General features: G+C 41.0%; 1 protein-coding gene across 1 annotated transcript in view; it reads left to right on the top strand.

Moving 5' to 3' along the window:
- The window catches only part of EDC4 (enhancer of mRNA decapping 4), a 2,017,057-nt gene that overhangs the window by 1,663,510 nt on the left and 328,265 nt on the right, over window positions 1–25,282 (top strand). Inside the window, exon 23 of the mRNA XM_044082055.1 lies at window positions 17,666–17,781. Coding sequence (XP_043937990.1) covers window positions 17,666–17,781 — 116 coding nt within the window. The remainder of the gene's footprint in view (window positions 1–17,665; window positions 17,782–25,282) is intronic.

Raw genomic sequence — 25,282 nt, 5'->3', positions numbered from 1 at the left:
ACACTGGATCCTACCCAGTTCAGCTTTGTTAAGGGCAGATCCTGCCTCTTAAACCTGGTTGATTTCTTTGAAACAGTCACCAAGGCCATTGACAAGGGGAAGGTGGTCCACACAGCCTACCTGGACCTCGCAAAAGACTTCGATACAATACCTCACTCGGGCATTATAGATAAGCTCACCAGCTTAAATATAAACCCCTATGTCACTAGATGGATTGCAAACTGGCTCAAGGACAGAACCCACATGGTTAGAATTGCTGGAGCCATGTCAGACTCCAAACCAGTTACAAGTGGTGTCCCACAAGGCTCAGTCCTGGGACCTCTCTTGTTCGGTATATATTTCTCGGAGGTACAGGCCAACACGGAAGGACTGTGGCTGACCAAGTTCGCAGATGACTGCAAACTGGGCGCCATAATCGACTCTCCAGTCGACACAAGCATCCTCCAAAAGGGCCTCATAGAAACAGACAACTGGTGCCAGAGCCATGGCCTCAAGCTAAATGCCAAAAGTGTATAGTCATCCCCTTTGGCAAAAACAAAGTGCCCACAAATTACCACATAGGTGGTAATCCATTAAGTACAGAAGAAGTAATTAGGGACCTGGGGACCCAAGTTGATAGCAATCTCTCATTTGACAACCACGTGGCCAAAGTGGTTAGAAAAACATTTTATATAGCCCACCTAATCATGAAGGGATTCACATCTAGATCAGGGATGTCATCATGCCTCTTTACTCATCCCTCATCAGGCCCATAATTGAGTACAATGCCCCTTTTGGGATGTACCTTACCAGACACCTGCAGCAACTGGAAAGACCCCAAAAGTACCTCACCAAGAGGATCAAAGGGCTCAAACAGATGCCATATGCTGCCCGGTTAAAGAAACTCCAGCTCTACTCAGTGGCATACCGCCTGTTCAGAGGCAATCTGTGCCTGACATATAAAGCCATGTCCAATCCCGAATTAATGGACATGCTGCACCTCAGAAAATCCAAATCCCATCGAGCTACGCGCTCGAGAGACTTGAACCTCAGCACTGAAATAAATAGGACATGCTGGAGGGACAGATTCATAACCCAGAGGCTCCTTTCACTCTGGAATAAAATCCCAGTCCAGGTTAGGCAGAGTCCCTCATTGACTCTCTTCAAGAGGAATCTTGATGAGTGGATGGGAGATCGTAGGTTTACCCCGGGTATCACTTCTGTGTCACTGTTAGACAGAGGCACAGTATACTAACCTCGAAAACGGGCATAGCAAAATAAATTTAAAATGGGTGGCGAAAGCCAAACACATTCTGGCTAGGCTTATAAAATGTCCTAGGGCAGATAGCCTAGTATGAACCTATAAGAAAAAATGTCAGTGCTTTGCAAAAAAAAAAAAAAAAAGTCACAACATTTTTCATGTTTGCAGCCCAAAAAGCATGTTTGTACAATGAAAATTAGTAGAAAAAAAAAATACAAAAATACACAAAACAGTTGATGAAGTAAACTAGTTATGTATAAAAGTGCACAGGCCTGTGTATGAGTGTGCACCAGTATGGTAAATGGGGGAATTATACCAATACTACATGATGATAGCAGCATGGAAAATGTGTGTTTTGAATTTACCATTTAATTCTCTGGTGTGATGCAATAAATCTAATCACAGCAGAGCTGAGGTTAAAGTAACTAAACATATATATGTTTGGATCCACTTCATTTGTATCTACTTCAGTAGATTGAATTCAGATGCAACTGAAATCCACAAAAGTGAGATGAGAAGACCGAACGTCCAGAAGACCAACAGCGCACAAGTTCGGAAGCCAGAACATCGAACCAGCCATACATGCCCAAAGCAGATCGCGGCACACTGCATATCAGGAAATCCCCCCTTCCCCCACTGCAGTGCAATCTCAGAGTTGGTATACACAACGTACAGAGGGTGTGGGGGGGTGCAGCTGTTTTTTGATAACTGTAGAGCACAAAAACTTTTAGCACATCGATACAGGCAACAGAAAGTAAAAGGGACTGTCACCAAGTTTAGGGAGCCTATAACAATCATTAGGGAGCCCATAACAATCATCAGGTCCTGTTTGGGCATCCTGCAGACTACTACAGTACCGGAAACGAGAAAGAGAGACTTTGTGTGCTAACTGCAAGTACATTTTGCTGAATTTTCTATTTTTTCCTGATTTTGGTCGTTTTTATTACCTGCACTTCTCAGAAAGCTTAAAAAGTAGACTAGCAACTTATTTCACTGTATTTCTGCCTGTAAGTCGTTTTCCAGTTATGCACTCACCTTGCTTTATTTAAAAAGTTAAAATTTTCAAATTTCTAATTTTGCAAAGTTTTAATTGAGTTTACTGTTCTGGGCTATACACTCAGGTGCATTAGCCTTTCTGTGCTTATTTACTGTATAACTGCATTGTTTAGCCTGATTTAACCAAAAAAAAAGCTATCTTGTTTGCTAATTTCCCACCTTTTCTAACTAGAATAGTCCAGTTTCCAGGCTTTGCTGGTTTCAGGACTTTAGTTTCAGTGTTTAGAGCTATCCAGACCTTGCTGTAGTAGAGGGAGGTCCTACTGCTTATCAGTGAGAGTGGGAGAATTGTACTGCCTATCTACCACTAGAGGAGTGGTTTCCAGCTCTGAAGTTGCAATTTTATTGGCCATTTTGGGCTGATTTCTTTCCCTTTCAACTTTCTGGCATAAAATACCCACATCACGAGGCTAAGGTTAAACTATTCCCGGTGCCAGAAAGTCTGATCTTCGAATTTTCCCTTAGAACTAGCTAGTTTATCAGCAGTAGCACTAAAATCTGTATACCTGTGACTAACACTTGCTCTAAAACTCGTTAAAAAGCACTAGGAAGTCTTAATTTGTTACAAGCATTCACCTCTCCGTGGTAATAAGGAGAAAATAGTCGTAGGCACTAGACAGCCTACAATTGCAACTGCCTTGCCAAAACGTAAGGGAAAACAGCTCTTGTACTACACAAAGAAAGCACCTAACCAGGCATGTCCAAGGGTCAGCTTCTGGAGATTTTTACTGTCCACCTGGTGAATCTGGTCATGCTGGGGTAATGCAACAATTGTGTCATGTACACAGACAATCCTCTCCTCCTACCACCAAACACTACAATTTGCGAGAGATGCACTTACATAGCCAAACTGGAAGCAAAGCTCTCTCCAGCCAAGATTGTGCTAGACAGTCATGAAGAGAAGGTTAACACCCACACCACACCTCAAAAAACACATAGTCCTTCAAAACCCACACCACCAAAACCCACATATAGCAACACAAAACCCACATATACGGAGGCTCTTAACATTAACCTGCCCAAGCAACAAGGACCTCCAAAGCTGAAACGCAAACAAACACCACCCCCAAACTCAACCAAAGTATCACATAGCTCACAACACCAGTGTGCCACCCAACAGCAGCCCCCAAGGCAAGACAGCGTACCCAACACTTTAGTCATAGGTGACACTATAGTCAGGCACACTGATGTCTCGCTCACCAGGCTGAACAAGGAGATAATTACAGTTATTTGCCTGTCGGGTGCCAGGATCCGCCACATAATGCATGCACTCAAGTCACTCCACAACAGGTACAAATATGACTCTGTCATTGTCCATGCTGGAGTGAATGACTTGAGACGTACCTCCCTGGACTACATGAAAAGAGACATGGAAGAGCTCTTGGATCATGTAGCCCAGGCAGGTATGACCCTAGCCCTGAGTAGCATCCTGCCTTCGCCCAGAATGATACCACAGTACAAGGACAAAATGATTGACTTCAACAATTGGCTAAGCTTCTGATGTCATTCAAAGGGGATCCAGTATCTGTCTGCCTGGGACGACATGATCGACAGACCACAATGCTTTGCAAGAGATGGTTTGCACCTGTCGTCCCTGGGACTCAGGTTACTGGCTAAGGCTCTTGCCACCCCTATAGTGCCTTTTTTATGCAAGGTTCAAAGGAGAAAACTACCACCGGAATGGGTACAGGCAAGCAGAATCTGAAGATAATGCTACTAATTGCTAGAAGTCTAAACCTCAAGGTGCACTCTCTCAAGGCTCTCCTAAAAATGGAGAACATAGATGTCTGTGCAGTAACTGAGACCTGGTTCAAGGCTCCAGAGAGCACCCCTACAATACCAGACTACAACTCATACCTCACTTTTCGGCCACCACACCAGGACTGAAACATTAAAGGTGGAGGAGTGTCCATATTCACCAAGGATATTCACACCTCCAGGCTAGTTGCCCAACACAATGCATCTGAAATTCTCCAGGTGCAACTAACACTAGGTAAGACTGCAATACAAATTGTAGCTTGCTACAGATCCCCTACCATGCTCCAAGATTCTCACTACACCTTTCTAAACATACTATTAAGATACAACCAAACACCCTAATACTGGATGATTTCAACTACCCTGCCATTAACTGGGAAAACTACTCCTGTACCAACACCTTTGCTCAGCGGTTCTTGGAATTCAATAATTCCAACTCCCTAGAGCAACTAATTCATAGTCCCACCAGGAGTACCAGTATTCTAGACCTGGTCATTACCAACATGGGAGATCGATGCTCCACACCAGTGGTCACCCCCTCGTTGGTCAGATCAGACCATAAGCTAATCACCCTTGACATCCACACCCCACTCCCACCTCCCTTTAAGGAAACCTCCATAAAAAAACTTCTCCAAAGCTGACTTCATGCTTCTCAAGTCAGAAATAACGATCTTCATGACACCCATGCAGATGGGAATTGGAAGTTCAACTGCTGAATCCTACCACTAAGGTGCTGTACCATTTACTCGTGCATGGACCGAGCCATCCCAAATAGAACCAAGACTCTGTCATCTAAAAAAAAGGGAAGTCAATCTGGTGGTCCTGTGCCATAAACAAGTTGTACAACAGAAGGAAAAGACTGTTGCAGAAAAGAGGAAGAACCCAGGATTCAAAAAACTCCCTCACCAGCCACAGTAGAAAGCTGAGATCCCTCATAAAATCTTCCAAAGCTAGTTATGAAAACAAAATTGCCAAAGATAACCACAAGGCATTCTATAGCTATATCAAGAATCTAAATGGCAATACTCTGATCTGCTCTGAGCTACAGCAGAATGGCACTAGATATACTGATCCCAAGGACATTGCCAATATCCTGGCCAAATTCACCCCCTCTCAACCCCTAAATGGCCCATCTCAATACCAAAAGAATGCCAAATTCCGGTAATCATGGCCACTCAGATAAAAAACGCATTCTCCAAAGCCAAGAATACAACATCCATGGGACCAGACGACATCCCGGGCTGTGAACTGCATGAACAACAAAATTAACTGGCACCTCACCTATGTGCCATGTTTAATCATAGGCTCACCTCGGGCTTCATGCCCACAGAGTGGCTCACAGCTACAGTCATCCCACTCCACAAGGGGGATCCACTTTGAATACCGGGAACTACCGTCCCATCAGTCTGACGAGCCTGATCTGCAAGGCCATGGAACGTATTATAATGGAACTTACAAACAAAGACATTGGCAACCTTCAAACACTGGACCCCACCCAGTTTGGGTTCGTGAAGGGACAATCTTGCCTCCTGAACCTGAATGACTTTGAATCAGTCTCCAGAGCCATGGACGAGGGTAAGGCAGTTCACACAGCCTACTTGGACCTTGCCAAGGCTTTCGACACTATCCCCCACTCTGGAATCAAAGATAAACTTACTAAGGTGGGCATTAATCCCTACATCACTTGATGGGTTGCAAACTGGCTTATTGTCAGAACACACTGTAAAAGTAGCTGACTCTAAATCCAGCTCCAGACAAGTGACAAGTGGTGTACCCCAGGGTTCTGTCCTGGGACCACTCTTGTTTGGCGTCTACTTCTCTGAAGTACAGGCCAACACTAAGGGACTCTTGCTTACAAAGTTCGCAGATGACTGCAAGCTGGGAGCCATTATTGAATCCCCAAATTATATGGATATACTGCAAAAGTGCCTTACCGAAACAGATGCCTGGTGCCAGAGCCATGAGCTCAAGCTAAATGCCAAAAAATGTATAGTTGTCCCCTTTGAGAAAAAACACGTACCTGTGAACTACCACATAGGTGGCAGTACACTAAACAGCAAAAGTGTGATGAGACCTAGGGACACAGGTGGATAGTGGTCTCACCTTTGATAACCACATAGCCACAACAGTTAGAAAATCCTTCTACATGGCACACCTCATCACTAAGGGCTTTTCATCCAGAAAAAAGGAGGTCATTGTCCCTCTGTACTCATCCCTGAATATAGAATACAATGCCCCATTTGGTATGTACCTCACAAGACATCTGCAACAACTAGAAAGGCCACAGAAATACCTCACAAAAAGAATCACAGGCCTAAAGCAGATGCCTTATGTTGACCGTCTAAAGAAATTCCAGCTATACTCTGTCGCATATCACCTACTCAGAGGCAATCTCTGCCTAACATACAAGGCCATGTCAAACCAAGACGAGTTTGACATGCTGCACTTAAAGAAATCCCAATATCTCCGAGTCACATGCTCCAGGGATCTTAACCTTGTCATCATGATGAATAGAACATGCTGGAGGGATAGGTTCCTGACCCAGAGACTCCCCATACTCTGGAATAGGCTGCCCATACATGTCAGGCAGAGTGCCTCATTGGCCCTCTTCAAAAGGAACCTTGACAATTGGATGGGAGATAGGGAATTCACCCTGCTGATCACATCAGTAGCCCCGCTAGACAGGGGTCCAGGAAAGTACATATTTGTGGGAAGCAGTAGCCAGGGAATTGTTATGGCTAGGCTTGTATAGGCCCTAGGGCCGATAGCCTAGTACCTACCTATGAACCTATAAGAGATCTTGTAGAAGTACTAGAAATATTTTGGAAATTTTATGAAAGTTTGTATAAAGCAGAGAAATATGGAAGTCAAGAAAAGGTACAAATGGAAATGTTTATGAAAGAATTAAATATACCAAGGTTAGACGTAGATGAGGCATAATTACTAACAGTTATGACAGGCGGAGATGAGATAAAAATGGTGATGTATAACCAATCTACAGAAAAGTCTCCAGGAATAGATGGTATTCCTGTGGAAGTTTGGAGGGAAAAAACTGATAAAGATCTGGAAGGTTTTGTTTAACAGTATTTTAAGAGGAGAAGTACCACTGTCCTGGAAGAAAGCAGTGATAGCTGTAATACCTAAAGAGGGTAAAGATCCATCAGATCCAGCTTCATCCAAGCCCATTTCAATACTAAACCATGATTATACAGTGTTCATGTCTATAATGGCTAAATGAATAGCAAAAATGATTCCAAAATTAATAGATATGGATCAGTGTTGTTTTGTGGAGGGGAGGCAAACATTTGACAACATTACCAGAACACTGATGATCCAGAGTAAGCAGAATGTAAGAAAATACCACTGTTATTGGTGGGTCTTGATTCAGAGAAAGCATTTGACACAGTATGCTAGGACTTCATGAGCAGAGCAATGGAAGTAGTTGGTTTTCCTGATAAAATTATAAGGTTGATTAGGAGTATATATGAGGGATTGGAGGTGAAAATTAAAGTGGATGGGGTCCTCTCTGATAATTTCTGCTTGAGAAGAGAAACCAGGCAGGGTGAGTGTCCTCTTTCCACTTTATTTGCATTATATTTAGAACTGTTGGCAGAGAAAATAAGGGACTCAGAAATTCAAGGATATAATTGGTATGGTGGTCAAGAAAAGTTAGCTCTATTTGCAAATGATATTATTTTATACCTGACAAAACCAGAATAGGATGTTAGTGTTGTGGAACATTTTAAGACAGTTTCTTCTCGAGATACAAAATTAATGAAGCTAAAACAAAGGCAATAGCGGTAAATTAGCACCCACACATGAATTGGTCCAGCACTATTCATATTTATGGGGACATGATAAAGTGAAGTATTTAGGAGTATGGATTAAAAATGACTCCGATGTGGCAGCTAAGGGTATGTGGGAAGAGACTAAACAAAAGATAATACAAAAACTGAGAAAATGGAAGCTCTGCTATATGGATATCAATAGCAAGATACAAGCAGTTAAAATGTTTTTAGTTTCTTTAGTCTTGTACACAGATGGGGCGGCCACGGTGGTGCAGTGGTTAGCATTGTCGCCTCACAGCAAGAGGTTCTCTGGTTCTATCCTCGGCTGGGGTGCCTTCTGTGCAGAGTCTGCATGTCCTCCCTGTGGTCGCGTGGGTTTCCTCCGGGTGCTCCGGTTTCCTCCCACATCCCAAAGACATGCTGCAGGTGGATTGGACACTCTAAATTGGCCCTAGGTGTGAGTGCGTGTGTGTGTGTGCCTTCTGTGGAAGGTTGGGCACCTGGCTGGCAACTCGACACTGTAAAACTCCACTGCCAATTATGAGCGGACAGGTGATCCGCTGTGGCGACCCCTAACCGGGAAAAGCCGATAGAAGAAGTCTTGTACACAGATCAGGAATATTTTTATCAACCAGAGGAGAAGTTGTGAGTAGCAGTTAATAAAGAGCTGAAGGACTTTTATCTGGTAGGGAAAGATGGCAAGAGTCAGGTGGGATAAGCCGATTGTTCCAGTAGAACAGGGAGGATTGAGATTACCCAATTGGAACAGGTATTTTAGAAGTATACAGTAAAGACTCCTATACATAGCACAAGCAGAACACTATAATTCAAAGTGGAAAGGGATGATGATGAAACATGGGGGAAGCTCAAGAAACAAGGAGAGACTGGGATTTTGGTTGCAGGCCTTTTAGGAGAAAAACAATAATGCAGAATATTATATCCATAAAGTAGCAGAAAGTATTCTAATAACTAAACTGACACGGGAATGGAGAAAGGAAATTCTGCCAATAGGGATGACTGCAATTAGGATACAGGCAGTAGGGGGCCGGAATTTATTGTTGAAACTGGCAAAAGAACCAAGGTATTGGGAGAAAATAACTAGAGAGGAAAAGATGATACAATGTGAAGATGCCAAGAATTTATTTGGACTGCAGGTTAGAGATTGTTTTTCCCATCAGGGATTGATATCAGAGTATAGGCAAACAGAAAGAAATAGGGGGTCCTGAATGAAAGACCAGCACTGGTAGAGTTTTTAATAGAATCTAGAACAGAAGTTGCCATTTAAAAAAGGAATAACTAGTAGTGCCTATAAAATATTGCACGATAACTATAAGAATCAGTCAGAGGAGATTAGAAAGGATTGGGAAGAGAGATTGGATAAGCAGTTCACAAAGAAACAATGGGAGGATATATGTATGTCTCCAGAATATGCAACAAGATCTAGAAGATTTATGATTTTTGCCTGGAAATGTTTCATTTTATACCCCAAGTACACTCCAGAGAATTTTTCCTCAGATAAACAGTAAGTGTTGGTGTGAAGGGGAAGAAAGAGGTAATTGGGACCATATTTTCAGGGAGTGCTGTGAGTCGGTGGACTTTTAAGGATTTCTTGGTGGGGATGTACTGTCAGAGATGCCGGGTGGGCAGATTGGTCTGATGAGGGAGATGATTTTTCTCAGCTAGGATACAGAATTGCAATTGCCTAAAGATGGTAAGGCCTTGCTGTGTCTAATAATGGTGGCTGACAAAAAAGCAACTACTAGAAAATGGAAATCAAAATCTAAACCAACTACACTGGAAGTAGTGGATATAGTAACAGAGATAAAACAACTGGAACTGAGATCTTTAGAAAAGGGTAGGAGCAAACTACGTAGGAAAGAATGGGAATTGCGGAAACAATACATACCAGGAAGGAATGAGACCTAAAAGGCAGCAGGACTTAAATGAGCTATGTAATGTTTGAGTGAAAATGAGTGGGTAGATTATAAGTGATGTATAATGTTTGCAACTGAGAGAGTGTCAGTATGGTGTGTGATGTAAAATGCTTGCAACTAGGATTGTTTTGGTGTGGTTTATTTTCATTTATATAAATGTATGATTACCTATGTAGTAAGAGATGTTTCTTGCTTAAAAAAGGCAGGAATTGAATAATTTATGTAATACTGCTTGGGTTATATGATATATAGCAATATATGTTAATATAGTTTGATTACTTTCATATGAATGTAAATTTGCCATGTCACAAGTGATAATTCAGTAAAAGTGTTTGGGGAGAAAAACTGGCAGATGCTTTCTGGAACAAAGATGCTCATGGATGAAGGGACACTGTGCTCCCTCAGTTTTAATGTCTTTTAGTGGCACATGGCAGCCAGATTTCCTTTCATATATCCCAGATAATTTGGTGGTACTTCCTGTCAAGAATCCCACTAGCACAATTTTTATGATGACCTTAATCCTCCAAATCAGCCAGTTTAGCCTTTAACAAGTGGGCTTAAACCCTTGTATCAGCTTCAGCAATATAGTCATTTAATATTTTTGCAATTTGTTCATTATATTCAGTTTTGAATTGTTATCCAGCCTTTCCATATCCAATCCAGGCCAAGTTCATGTTAGCAGTGTTGTTACTAGTGTCTTTCAGGACCAGACTGTGTGGCTCTTTAATCGACTTAAAATTACTTTTTCTTTTTTGACGACTTTATTTTTTGGTACTTGGCAATGTAGTGCATCCACTCAGAGGATACAAAGGAGCCAGAAGGGTAAAAGTTATGTTTTAGGGGACAGCTTAAGATGCAGTAAGTGAAATAGGAAAGAAGACTGCTAGCACCAGCCTGCCAACTCGATTTCCATCTTAACCAGAACCAGCATCATTTGAGTTTGTACTAGAGATGGGCCAGTAGTTTTTCTCTTAATTGTTTTAAGAATGAGCAACAAAGTAACAATGTGCATAGCAGAAAGAAGGTTATCCTAAAGCTTTAAATTATGTATGGAGAATGTGATGTTCATCGTGCATACAGCTGCAGTAATCACAGATGGGTTCTCTGCCGTCAGGCGGGTCCTCGGTCGGCCGAATTCCAAAGTCTAGGTCCGGCGTCGGTTGTTGTCGCTTTCTCTCCTGACGTCAGTGAGGCCGGAGTATATAAGACACAGCCGACGCCATGTTCTTCAGTCTTTTTTGCCGCGCGGTGCCCGAAGCAGAAGCAGTTCGCAAGTGCCGGTCGGCCAGCTCTTGAATTACGAAAAATTGGAAACTGAAGTCTTCATTAAAGCTAAGTACCCCGTTGGGGAAACTTTTCTTGCCTCAGACCGATGTCAGAAAAAGTTAATAATTGTATTTCTTGTGGGAAGCAAATACCGCGTAAGGATTTCCATTCCCTCTGCATACCTTGTTTAGGCCCAGACCACGACGTCTCGGGCTGTCGCTTTTGCGCTACTTTCAATAAACGCACTATTAAGCGTCGGGCAGAGTTCGCCCAACACTTTTTTGGTAAAGCCTTTGATTATAAAATGTCGTTGGAGACTCCGACTACCGTTTTGTCCAAAAAACGCAAGGACAAGGACCGACACGCGAGGTCCGCGGTCCCCACCGACACCACGCCAAAACCGGCTACACGTGTCCGGTTCTCAGCGAGACGCCTTTGCAGTCCCTGACTACCGACGACACTCCTTTGGCGGTGTCTTCTGTAACCGAGACCGCAGGTACCTCAGCCCTTTCCCAGACTACAACCACCGAAGCCATTGTGAGTGTTGAGCCTCCTAATGTGGACAGGTCCACTTCCACCCATGGTGTCTTTAGACCCTCATCTTCCCTTTCTATTAAGGCCTTTACTAAATCCAAATCAGCCAGGCATCCCAAGAGGCCTGTTGCACAGGGCCCATCTCCAGGCCCCATGCCTAAAAAGCAGATGCTTAAAATGGCTGAGGATTTAATTACTCTTATCAGGGGTTCCCAGCCCCCTCCAGACAAGAGACCCAGAGTGGAGGAAGATTCTCCCTCTTCTAATCAGGGCTCAATTTTATCAGAACATTCTGATGTAGAGGAACACTCTTACTCCCCTTTTGAAGATTCGGATGCAGAGCAGTCCATTCCTTCTGTATCTCCTCCTGAGGATTTTTCCTTTGGGGAAACCTTGCACACTTTGAGGGAACACTTCCATTGGGAAGGCCAAGACTTTTCCGATTCCAAGAAAAGACTTAGGGAATTTCTTTTGTTACCTCAACACAGACCTCTGGCGATACCTCCTGTCTTGGACATACTTGATGATGTTTATTCGGAGGCTTGCCTTAACCCGGATTCCCTGCCTCCTGCACCAGTCAAACCTGATAGGTACTACAGAGTTCCTAACTCTCACCAAGTTCTCTACAAAAGCCATAATGCTGACCCTGAAGCCATTTCTCAAGGCCCCAAGGGATTGAAGGCCTCTACTGCTAAGAATCCACTTCCTGCCGTAAGAGAGTCAAGGTCCTTAGAAAGGTGGGGAAAAAGGTATATACCTCGCCACCCCTAGCCATGAGGGCCTTAAATTGTCAGTTTCATATGCTTAAATATCAACAGTTCCTGTTATCACAATTAAGGAATAAAATGTCTCAACCTGAACAACCAGATTTGAAGGAGTTGCAGGATATGATGCATAGTGCAGAGCAAGTGGGTAAACACACCTTACAATGTGGCTATGATGCCCTAGAGGCCTCAAGTAGAGCTGCTGCTACAGGTTCAGTCATTCGTAGACATGCCTGGCTTAGGGAACAAAGCTTGCCTGATCATGTGAAAGCTAAACTTCTAGATGCTCCTTTACAAAAGGATGTGCTGTTTGGTACTAATGCTGAGGAGATATTACGGAAAATGGAAGAAAAAGCCAAATCTATGCAAACTGTCAAAGCTTTTCTACAGGTCCAACCACCATGTTTTAGCAGAAATTGGCCTTCAAAAAACTGGTCCTTTCCAGCCACTGACAAGCCCCAAAGAGGTAGATACAGACGCACTAGGGGCAGAGGGCAATCACAAGGATCATATAGAGGCAGGCAATGGCAAACTCCAGCACCAAGAGGTGGCGAAGACAGTGCACAACAATACAGGAAACAAACCCAATGACTCCCTCATTTCCATGCCAAGCAAGTCTCAGCTGGCAGCACCCTTGGGAGGAAAGCTGGCATTATTTACAAGAAATTGGCATATTGTCACAACAGACAAATGGATCCTGGACGTTATAAACAGAGGCTACAAATTTCAATTCCACACTCTTCCAAAAATGAGAGGCATGCCAAACCTGCCACACAATCAAAGGGCAGAGGCACAACTACAAATTTCAAAGCTCATAGACATGAGAGCTATTCAAGAGGTACCTACTCACGAACAAGGTCAAGGTTTTTATTCCAGACTTTTTCTGGTACCAAGGAAAGGAACCAACTGGAGACCCATTTTTGGACTTATCCATCCTAAACACATTTTTACTCGTACCAAAATTCAAGATGCTCACATTACAGCAGCTTCTTCCCATGCTGGGCAAGGAGTTTTGGCTGGTAACATTGGACCTCAAGGAGGCATACCTGCATGTCCCAATCAGACAAAGCTGCAGAAGATACTTCAGATTTCTTGCAGGTTCAATCCACTATCAATTCTCTGCATTGCCCTTGGGCTTATCTACTGCCCCCAGAGTATTCACAAAATGCCTGGCATCAGTGATTGCCTGCTGCAGACTTCAAGGGATACAAATTTACCCTTATTTGGACGACTGCCTGATCCAAGCGGACAGCAAGCACATACTTCTGGAACATCTGGCTTATGTAACACGGTTACTGCATTCTCTGGGATACACAATCAACAAAGGGAAATCCAGGCTAACACCATCTCAGAAAATAATGGGTGCCAACTTGCACACAAACACCCAGATGGCCTATCTTACGCCAGAAAAACAGGGACAACTAACTCAGTACTTCAAAATACTAGCAAAATGTACCAGGCTTACTGCAAGGAAAATCCTGCAGGCTCTGGGCTTCATGGCATCTTGCATTCTTTTAATCCCATGTGCAAAGCTGCATATGAGGAAACTTCAATGGTACCTAAAAAACCTATGGTCTCAACACAGCCACAGTTTGGAAACAATAATACCAATAATTCCATGTTTGCAAAAGGAAATTCGATGGTGGGCCCAAGCATGTCAAGCAAACACAGGTCTCCCATTCTGCAAGCCTCAAGCAAATCAAGTCATCACAACAAACGCCTCAGATTACGCCTGGGGGGTGCACATGACAGACAGGTGCTTTCAGGGCAAATGGTCCCAAAAGGAAAAGCACCTTCACATCAATCAAAAAGAAATGCTAGCAGTAATAAATGCAATTACAGCTTTCAAGGACCTCCTACATCCAGGACAATTACTGATAAGAACAGACAACACCACAGTAATGTGGTACATAAACAAACAAGGAGGAACACATTCATACCCCTTGTGCAGATTAGCCATGACTCTTTGGAACTTGGTTCTGGAATGGCAAATCGAACTTCAAGCACAGTACTTGCCAGGATTGGAAAACACGCTGGCAGACAATCTAAGCAGAAATATGACAGATCCACACGAATGGAAGTTGCATCCTCAGGTGTTTACAGAGATGATCCAAGCGTGGGGGAGGCCAGACATAGATCTTTTTGCCTCCCACAGGAATCATCAATTGGAAAAGTTTTGTTCAAGGACCTTTCATCCAAAGGCCTGGAGAGTGGACACCCTTTCATTCAGTTGGACAGCATGGACAGTTTACGCTTTCCCACCTCTGCCTCTTCTGCCCAAGGTGCTCTTGAAAGCAAGAGCAGACAGACCGAAGATGATACTGATTGCTCCAAATTGGCCAAGGCAACACTGGTACCCACTCCTGAGGAGCCTAACACATACTCCTCCCTGGTCCCTACCTCTAATGCCTCTTCTGCTGACTCAGCACAGCTACAAAACTCTTCACAGTCAGCTGAAAGCACTCAATCTCGCTGCATGGAAAATTCCTTAACACCACAACAGACCGTACTCTCCAAAGAGGTGCAGGATGTCGTTTTGGAGGCCAGAAGGCCATCTACTAGAAAGGCTTACTCCGCAAAATGGAAACGGTTTTGCTCTTGGAATGAGAAAAAAGGCCAGGACCCTAGAAAACTGAATTTGCCTCAGGTATTACAGTATCTAGCTGAGCTGCTGAACAGTGGACTCTCATTTTCCTCCATAAAAATCTATGCCTCAGCCATTTCTGCAGAATTCAACACGGATCCACCCTTATTTTCTCACCCACTCTTAAGACAGTTCCTCAGAGGGGCTAAGAATATAAGACCACCAAGGAAGCAGCCAATACCAGCCTGAGATCTTAATTACATTCTAGAGAAATTAACATTGCCTCCTTTTGAGCCAGCTGCCTCAACAGATTTGCAATATTTGTCCTGAAAAACAGCCTTCCTTCTGGCCATCACTTCAGCTCGTAGGGTTTCGGAACTACAGGCCCTCATGGCGGTGCAGCCCTTTCTCATCTTCCATCAGGACAGGGTTTCCCTTCGTACCAACCCGTCATTTATGCCTAAAGTGGTATCCAGGGTAGCTTTAAATCAAGCCATACACTTACCTACCTTTTACCCCAATCCTCAAAACAAAGGGGAAAGGCTGCTACACTCATTAGACATCCATAGGCAGCTACGTTATTATTTGGACAGAACAAAGTCCTTTAGGAAATCAGAACAACTTTTTGTGTCCTATGCTGTAGGGGCTCAAGGGAAGCCAGTTACCAAGCAGACAATTTCAAAGTGGATAGGCCACTGCATACAGTTTTGTTATTCCTATCATGGGAAATCTGTCCCTACAGGCATCAGATCCCACTCCACCAGGGCCACAGCTACCTCTACAGCCTTCCTCAGAGGAGTTCCTACCAAAGATATTTTGGAGGCAGCCACTTGGAGTTCTGTGCATACCTTCACAAAACACTACCACCTGCCTTTATATTCCAAAACTAGAGCAGGCTTTGCCACTGCTGTGTTGCAGGGCATTCTGGCTCATCCCAGTTCCACCTAGTACCTACCACCCTGTGCGTAGCTTTGGGATTCTACCCATCTTTGATTACTGCAGCTGTATGCACGATGAACATAGTACAGTTTTGTACCTACCATAAATGTAGATGTTCGAGTGCTAATACAGCTGCAGTACAGGTTTCCCTCCCTCCTTCCCCACTTGGTAAAGGCCTGGGGCCTAACCCCCTCTTCATACAACCTGACTGGGTTATCCTTCTATGGTTTATTTGCTTGCAACTACTGATTTTGGATTATATTGCATTGCATGTATATATATATATATATATATATATATATATATATATATATATATATAATTTATGTATTGCCTTCCTTCTGGGGGCACCTGACATCTGGGGCAAGAAAGACTGAAGAACATGGCGTCGGCTGTGTCTTATATACTCCGGCCTCACTGACGTCAGGAGAGAAAGCGACAACAACCGACGCCGGACCTAGACTTTGGAATTCGGCCGACCGAGGACCCGCCTGACGGCAGAGAACCCCTCTGTGATTACTGCAGCTGTATTAGCACTCCCAACATCTACATTTATGATGGGTACAAAACTGTACTTTCTGACGTTATTACTAAGTTGTTATGGAGAATGTGTTCTGACATTATTACTAAGATGATATGGAGAATGTGTTCTGACGTTATTACTAAGATGATATGGAGAATGTGTTCTGACGTTATTATTAAGATGATATGGGGAATGTGTTCTGATGTTATTACTAAGATGATATGGAGAATGTGTTCTGACGTTCTTACTAAGATGATATGGAGAATGTGTTCTGACGTTCTTACTAAGATGATATGGGGAATGTGTTCTGACGTTATTACTAAGATGATATGGAGAATGTGTTCTGACGTTATTACTAAGATGATATGGAGAATGTGTTCTGACGTTATTATTAAGATGATATGGAGAATGTGTTCGGACGTTATTACTAAGATGATATGGAGAATGTGTTCTGACGTTCTTACTAAGATGATATGGAGAATGTGTTCTGACGTTATTACTAAGATGATATGGAGAATGTGTTCTGACGTTCTTACTAAGATGATATGGAGAATGTGTTCTGACGTTCTTACTAAGATGATATGGGGAATGTGTTCTGACGTTATTACTAAGATGATATGGAGAATGTGTTCTGACGTTATTACTAAGATGATATGGAGAATGTGTTCTGACGTTATTATTAAGATGATATGGAGAATGTGTTCGGACGTTATTACTAAGATGATATGGAGAATGTGTTCTGACGTTCTTACTAAGATGATATGGAGAATGTGTTCTGACGTTATTACTAAGATGATATGGAGAATGTGTTCTGACGTTCTTACTAAGATGATATGGAGAATGTGTTCTGACGTTATTACTAAGATGAAAGGCTTGACTTAAATGGAAACATTTTCTGCTCCTTAGTGAAGATTGTAAGTAGTGGTTGATGAGTTAGTTTATTTTTGAGAATGTTAAAATTGCGTAACAATATCGTTAGTGGGAAAGGCGAAGAGTCAACATCTGTTCCTTCAGTTTACACCGGCTGAACAAGTTGTAATTAATTCCTTTAGATGTATAAGTAGCTTGTTTAAAAATTGCAGTCAGTTTCCTTGAAAAGGCGTAGTGTCATTTTCATGGTGGTAATCGTAAGCATTAAATGTATAAGTTACCAACTGAATTTGAGGAAAGTAACTCTGTGAGAGGTGATATATTTGTATTCATCTTTGTGCGACATTTGCACCTTTGTAGCTTTAGTATGCATTTTGTTTATAGCGTGTTCATTTTTTTATTTTAATAGGCATTTCTAAAACTCTGGACCCTGTCACAGGCCAAATAAGTAACACAGTTGCTGCCAAGCTAACAGCCGTGGAAGGAACACTGAAAGAAAATGTGGCAAAACTAGTCAAGTCAAAGGTAATATTTCCCTAAAGTGAAGACTGTGGGTATTTGATGATTTAAGGTTAAGTAGAGCATCTGTTTCTTTATCTCTGTTTAGAGTGCTTAGTTCACTGCCATTAATTTGAGCCCAGATTTTTTCTGTTTATGCCAGTTTAAGTCTTTAAGAAGAAATGCAACAAATACAAGTGTGGCAAACAAGTCAAAGTTAGCAACCTACACAGAACATGCCTCCCTCCCACTGGATTGTGTATGCAATATCCAGATGCCTCTCCCTGTGTCAGGCATAGTCGTTATTGCAGACAGAACTACACCATTTCATTAATAAACTGATGAATATGGAGAAGGTCTCTATATCTCCCATGAAAGGAGAGAGAATTTCAGCTTCCAAGAAACTCAGAACAAATATTTTCATAAGTCAGGATTCCATTGGTAGAACTGGGACTTATCACGTGCACTGACTTCTTTACTCATGTGTTCAGTTTCATTTGCCCCTTTTGCCAAGTTAGTACTTTTACTTGTCTAAGATTTAAGGGATATTTTCACTGGCCAGTTAGAGTTGTTTTTCTATCCATGAATTGACGCATTTGCTGGCTTACTGAGATTCATCCAGACAGGTAGTGATACCTGGAGGTTGGGGTGTAGTTGCACCTGACACTGTTAAGAGAAAGTACCTTTGACACTAAACAAGTGAATACATTTCTTTACTAATAACATAAAAAACCTTTGAAAGTCTGCTGTTGAACCACTAATTCATTTTCTGATGTGATTAATAATGACACTTATTGTATTTTTTGGTGCCAACGGTGTTTCTTCTGTGTACGTTTTGTATATATATTTTGGTAATGAGTACTGGAGTGAAATGGGTCACTGAAGCTCCTGACAGTAGGCAGTCAGTAGCTCAACATTCTTAATAGCTGATTGACTTTGGTCTAAGGTACCAAGCAGAACATTCCTTGTGGACCATCTCTGGACTTTTTTCATTGCATTTGCTTATTGCCTTAGTCTCAAAGTCTTTGTTGGTTGGACTTCCATTGTGTGTCTTCTGAGACTTTGGTATGCTGTAGAAAGCCATTGCCAAGTTTGAATGTGAAAATATATAACTATATGACAGAAGAGCATAGGATTAGCCGGTGTCTGTCTGTTTCAGCCCATTTCACCATCTCTGCTGCTAGCCTCTCATCCTTAGAATTGCCCTAGTAGCCTGCAATCTGCTGAAGTCTCATTTTTGAGTTGACTGACTTTTGGCATGTTACAAACAGAGGTCTCTAGCAAGTGGAGCAAACATTAGAGATGGTTCAAATCACCTTTTCTGAGGAGATGGAAATGGGCAATGACTTGCCCCTGAAGCGTTTCCCCAGTGGAATAATATTAGACTGTACTTTAGGGAGAACAGTCACCCTTAGCATTTGCTATGTAAACTACCTGAAATTAAAAGGAAAAAAAAAAACTTCATTTGAGTGACACCTTGCTTTGTAAGACTTTAAACAAAGCAGTGAGGGTCACATGAAAACAGACATTGGAATTCTGATGTATATGAAGGAAAGTAACATGCACAAACCCCAGCGGAGTTCTCTGAATTTGTGTCCCATACAGATCACATTTTTGGTAATATTGGCTGTCAGTCTGTCCTATAAAGTTCAGAAAGTGTAAGTGTTCTCCAAGGTTGTTTCACTTAATTATATGTCATTTGCTGAATGGGTACCATCTTACAAAGAAGAGCTCCACTTAGATCTTTACAGATGGCATCTTCAGGTTGTTTTTTTCTTTCCCTGGTTATTCTGCCTTTGTCAGCATCCTTGAAAGAATGGCCATAGGTGGACAGGGCAGACCTTCACTTTACTGATTCATTTTCACTGTACTCCATGAAACATAGTTTTCAGAACACCTTAGGGCAGACATTCACTTTACTGATTCATTTTCACTGTACTCCATGAAACATAGTTTTCAGAACACCTTAGGGCAGACATTCACTTTACTGATTCATTTTCACTGTACTCCATGAAACATAGTTTTCAGAACACCTTACTTTTATTTGTGGTCTCCAGTATTTTGGTGTTTTGTTTAAAAAAAATGACATACTTTTGCCTGTCTTGTGATTTTTTTTTATCCACAGTTTTTATTTGTTTATTTTTAAGATGTCTTTTGGACCTCATCCTGTGGGAAAGAGTATGTGTTTCTTCAAGGAGGGTGTGTGCAACAGTATATCATAACATGTGGATTTATTCACTGGTGACCATACACCAGTTACACCCCCCCCCCCCCGGTGAAGGTTGAACGGCGTGTCTCATTGTTAGTACTGATGTGCTGACCCCTCCCCCCACGCATGTTAAATGGCATGTCTGTCTGTCTGTTAGTACTGATGTGCAGGAGTGCAAGGCTGCCATATAAGCAACATTGGTATGTACCTGCTGCAATTCTTCATGCACTTTGAAACTATTAGTCATTCGGCTGTTCTTTCCATAAGTGCAATATCAGTCATTAGGCCTTTTCATAGCTGCTGTTTGCTGAAATTTCATCCAGCTTTCTGTTTCACTGCTGATGCTTCTTGGAAAAATTTATCACAAAATATGTATTATTTTTTAAGAATAGAGGTTACCCGGAGGGGTTGTTGAAGGATGTTTCACAATTTGTCGTTAAGGAATGGGGAAATAAGTACCCCCCTATATTAGGAATAGGTCAAGAGATTAGTAGACAGAAAAATAGAAAGTTAAAAAATGTACCAATTAGACCCACGGTGGTGGTGCTGCGGTAGCGTTGTTGCCTCACAGTAAGACGCTGTCCGGTTCGATTCTCAGCTAGAGCGTCTTCTGCGTGTAGACATGCGTGAATGGGCATACCTTCATTGAAGGTTGTGCGTCAGGGCTGGTAACTTGGCATGTAAAAACCAACTACCAATCATTAGCGGACCGGAGTTCCGCTGTGGCGACCCCTAACCGGGAAAAAGCCGAAAGACGACGACGAGAAAATGTACCAATTAACAGAGTCTGTACATTAACATATTCACCGTACGTGAACGAAGTTATGAATATTGTTTTTAAATACTGGAAGAATTTAATAGTTGCTGATGAAATGAAAGAAATACTAGGGGGAAAAACATGTTTTGTGTACAAGATGGGTTTAAACATTAAGAGGTTGTTACAATTAGGGAATACAAAAAGAGAGAGAGATAATTTCAGTAAAGCTACTACTAAATGTGGGTCATGTAATCAGTGTTATTTTATTAATGAGAGAGAAGGAATAAAACTGCAAAATTTAAATAGTACTTATATAAAATTTAGAAGGGGGAACTGTAATAGCAAGACTATCATTTATCTAGCTAATTGTACATCATGCCCTGCCTATTATATTAGCAAAACTGAGAGACCATTTAAGAAAAGAATTTATGATCATATTTATGGAATCAGGGTACCCGCGGTAGTGGTGCTGCGGTAGCATTGTCGCCTCACAGTAAGACGCTCTCTGGTTCGATTCTCAGCTAGAGCGTCTTCTGCGTGGAGACGTGTGAATGGGCGTACCTTCGTTGAAGGTTGTGCGTCAGGGCTGGTAACTCGGCACGTAAAAATCAACTACCAATCATTAGCGGACCGGAGTTCTGCTGTTGCGACCCCTAACTGGGAAAAAATGAAAAACACAACAACAACATTTGTAAAATCAGGGTGCATGATACACAAAATGCTCTATATAGACATATAGAGAAGAAAGGAGAACAACATAGTTTCAGTTTTGCCATAATTGATCAAGTTTTTACTTCCAATAGAGGAGGTAATTTTAAGACATTATTAAGTAAAAAAGAAAGTATTTGGCAGGTGCTGACAGATTCTACAAGGGAACCGGGTATAAATTATTTTATTTCTATTAAACCCTTTCTTTTGTTAGCCTGATGTGTTTTACCATCTTGTTATTTATTTATATTGTTTTAGGTCATGGACATACAAATATGAAATGAATTATGAATTATATCATTGTTCATGTAATACTGATTTAGTGTTTTTATTAATATTGTTTTTTATCTGTCATAGTATTAGGATATTAAGTAATTTTCAAGGCATAACAAAGTATTTATTGTTTTTAATTATTTATGTATAGTTCAAAGTTACGCACTGGCACTTTAAATGTAGAACAGAATGGCGCCAAAAAGGTTTTAAAAGGAATGTGATGTGTGTCAATCAGCTGTTCTGAAGAAGTCTGCGATAAGCAGATGAAAGCGCTTAACATATGAACGTATGGAATTTAGTCTGTAGTATTGTGGTTGGTGTTATGAGTTCATTAAATTGATTAATTTTGGAAGAAAAAGCTTTTTTGCCTTATTCGAGTGAGCCTGCACTCTACTTTTCAAAACATAGCGGTGATGGTGAGGTTAACCGTCTTGTTATATCAGTTCTGGAGTTGTTCATTATAGACTTTTACGTTGTCAGTGAGCTATGGAGAAAGTAAGCGAGGTGGCTGAAACTTCATTGAATAAGGAAGAGTTTGTTTCACTAAAGTCCGAAGTTCGTTCTCTACTTTGATAGAGGTAGTGGGTCGACTACAATGTACAGGCAGCATTGCGAGAAATGAAGTGGTTGAACGGAAAGAAATTTTGAGTACTGATGGTAAGGTGTCTTCCCAAATGTCTTTTCCTAACTGACAAGGAGAACCTGGTTTGGGGAGCCAAGTAACATCCAATATATTACTTAACACAAGCAATGGAAAGGACAACGCCAGTGTGACCTCAGAACATGAGTTTACATTTGATTTTTCTTTATTTCATAATGAGGATGACAGTGAGCGGACCGGTGCTCGCCCAAAAAGACCGTTACCTGGAAAAACGTATGCAGCAACGACTAAATCGAACATTTTCACGTCTAAAGGTACTGTACACAATTCATCTAGTCTGAGGTTTACTAATGACATGATAAATAGAAATGACAATGGACATATGAGATTGGACAACTTTTTAACAAGTAATGTTGAATTTAAAATGACTGATAAAAGATCTCAGTTTCTTATGGCAAATATGAAAATAAGCATAAAAATGGAACTTTAAAAGAAATTATATTCGAACTGAGTAAATTATTGCTGGTGGCAAAAACTATTAAAGTAGACAATGCATATTTAACAAAATGTATATCCATGGGTATAGTAGCGATGGGTCTAAGATTTTTTAAGGTACCCGTGGGTATAAATTTAGATAATGATACTAAGGCCGAATTCAATACTGTGTTTAATTCATATGGGACCCATGGGTATAAATTTAGATAACGATACTAAGGCCGAATTCAATACTGTGTTTAATTCATATGGGATAAGTTGTATCAATTTATTGATTAAAAAGAATGATGAAAAACTAAGTAAAATTGTGATGGAAGTAGAAGAATTGAACAATGAAATAGTGTCTGATGTGTTATTTTCACAATGGCGTGTGTTGTATGACAAGCAGTTTAAATATGCAGAAAGTAGTGCAGAGAAGTTATATGAAAGGAAAAACAAAAAGTTACATCGTGATGTTGAACAATATAAAGAGAATAGAGCTTATTTATGGAGTAATGAACATAAACGTAGTAAGAATAATAGATGGGAGGATCATGCAGTGACCCACAAAGACAATCATACGAATTTTCAGGGGGGGTCGATATTTTACCCCAGCTGTCAAACAAAATCTTCATCAGGGGAATCGGTACAGGCAGTATTAGAGATTAGCAATGTACAAAATTTGAAGGTACATAATAATTCAACTGATTCTTATAATAGACAAGGTTATGTGGAAAATTCAGACAAGGAAGAAAATGAAAAAATAATTCATCATTTTAATGACATGACAGTGTATAATTACACCAACCATTGTATAAAGGATGAATTAGGGACATTATTTATTAAAGGAATGACTGCGGTGGTGGTGCTGCGGTAGCATTGTCGCCTCATAGCAAGACGTTGTCTCGTTCGATTCTCAGCTAGAGCGTCTTCTGTGTGGAGGCATACGTGAATGGGGTGTGCCTTCGTTGAAGGTTGTGCGTCAGGGCTGGTAACCCAGTACGTAAAAATCCACTACCAATCATTAGCGGACCGGAGTTCCGCTGTGGCAACCCCTAACCGGGAAAAGCCGAAAGACACAAACAAATTTATTAAAGGAATGAAATATATACCTACTGCAAAGTTTAATTTAGTAGACACAATTATTGATGTGAAAATGTATTGTAGAAGATTAAATTTAGTTCTAATGTTCAACAACAAAAGTAAAAATGATGAAGTTATAATGGAAAGAAATAAGTTAAAGAAAAAAAGCACGTTTATACCCCCCCCCCAACAAAAAAGTAGAAAACTTTGAAGAATTAGTGTGTGCTGATATTTATAGTTACAATCAGAATATTAATAAACAACAGGCAGTGGACAATCTAACTATAAAAGAAAGAGAATGCCTGGTGGAACTCATGAATAACAAAAATATTAGAGTAATGAAACCTGACAAGGGAGGGGGATAGTACTATACAATACACTTGATTATGTCAAAGAAATGCAGAAAATGTTAATTGATTCAGGAAATTATGAAATTACTTCCATTAATGAAATAAATATAAGTTATAGAAAAATAGATTTAGCCTTAGATGAATATTTATTTGATCAAAGAATAACAGAAATTTATGAAAGTAGAACATCCCACTCTAGCTGCCATTGTAGGCATACCCAAGGTACATAAGGATAGAAACACACCCCCTTTTCACCCAATCATTTCTGGAAGTAAGTCTAAAACATTCAATATAGGTGTGGTGATAGATGGGTTAAACCAATTTACAGGAACATTCCTCATCTTATCAAGGATTCTTGGATATTTCTTGCCCAACTCACTCCTGACAAATGGAAAGAAAAATTAACATATATAACTATTGATGTAGTGGACTTATGTTCATGTATCCCTAAAGATCAGGGACTTGATGATTTTTGTAACAGTCTTAGAAAATAGTCAGATATGACATGGGATCGAATCAATCTCATCACAGACATGATGGGGATAATATTGAATAATAACTTTATATATTATGAAGGTGAATATTTTAAACAAAAAAGGGGTGTAGCTATGGGGGCATCATGTGCTCCAATATTTGCTAATATGGTTATGTTAGCGTGGGAAAATACATTTTTTATTTAGCAGCAAATATTTTGAATACATTTCTTATTATACGATGTTTCTGGATGTTATGTTTGTCCTATGGAGAGGGCCGGTGGAAATGATTGATAATTTATAGACTATTTGAATAATACAAGTATTTTTTAAAGTTTACATATAGTGTCAGTCATGAAGGGATTCCATATCTAGATACTTACATAAAACACACTGATATAGGATTCCAATCAGAGATATATAGGAAGAAAACATTTTCGAATGGGTATATGGAATTTCCAAGCCATCACCCAAGATATATGTTAAAAAAAAAATTTTAAGGGTCAATGCGTAAGAGCAGCCAGAATGTCCTCCAAATATGAAGTTATGATTAAGGAAATTTAATTCATAACATCTATGTTTATCAATAGAGGTTACCTG

Source organism: Protopterus annectens, chromosome 8.part1 (assembly GCF_019279795.1).
Source record: "Protopterus annectens isolate FY-2018-M chromosome 8.part1, PAN1.0, whole genome shotgun sequence".
Classification (NCBI taxonomy): Eukaryota; Metazoa; Chordata; order Ceratodontiformes; family Protopteridae; genus Protopterus; species Protopterus annectens.
Note: the sequence above shows the minus strand (reverse complement) of the source record. Positions and strands in the feature narration are given on the sequence as shown.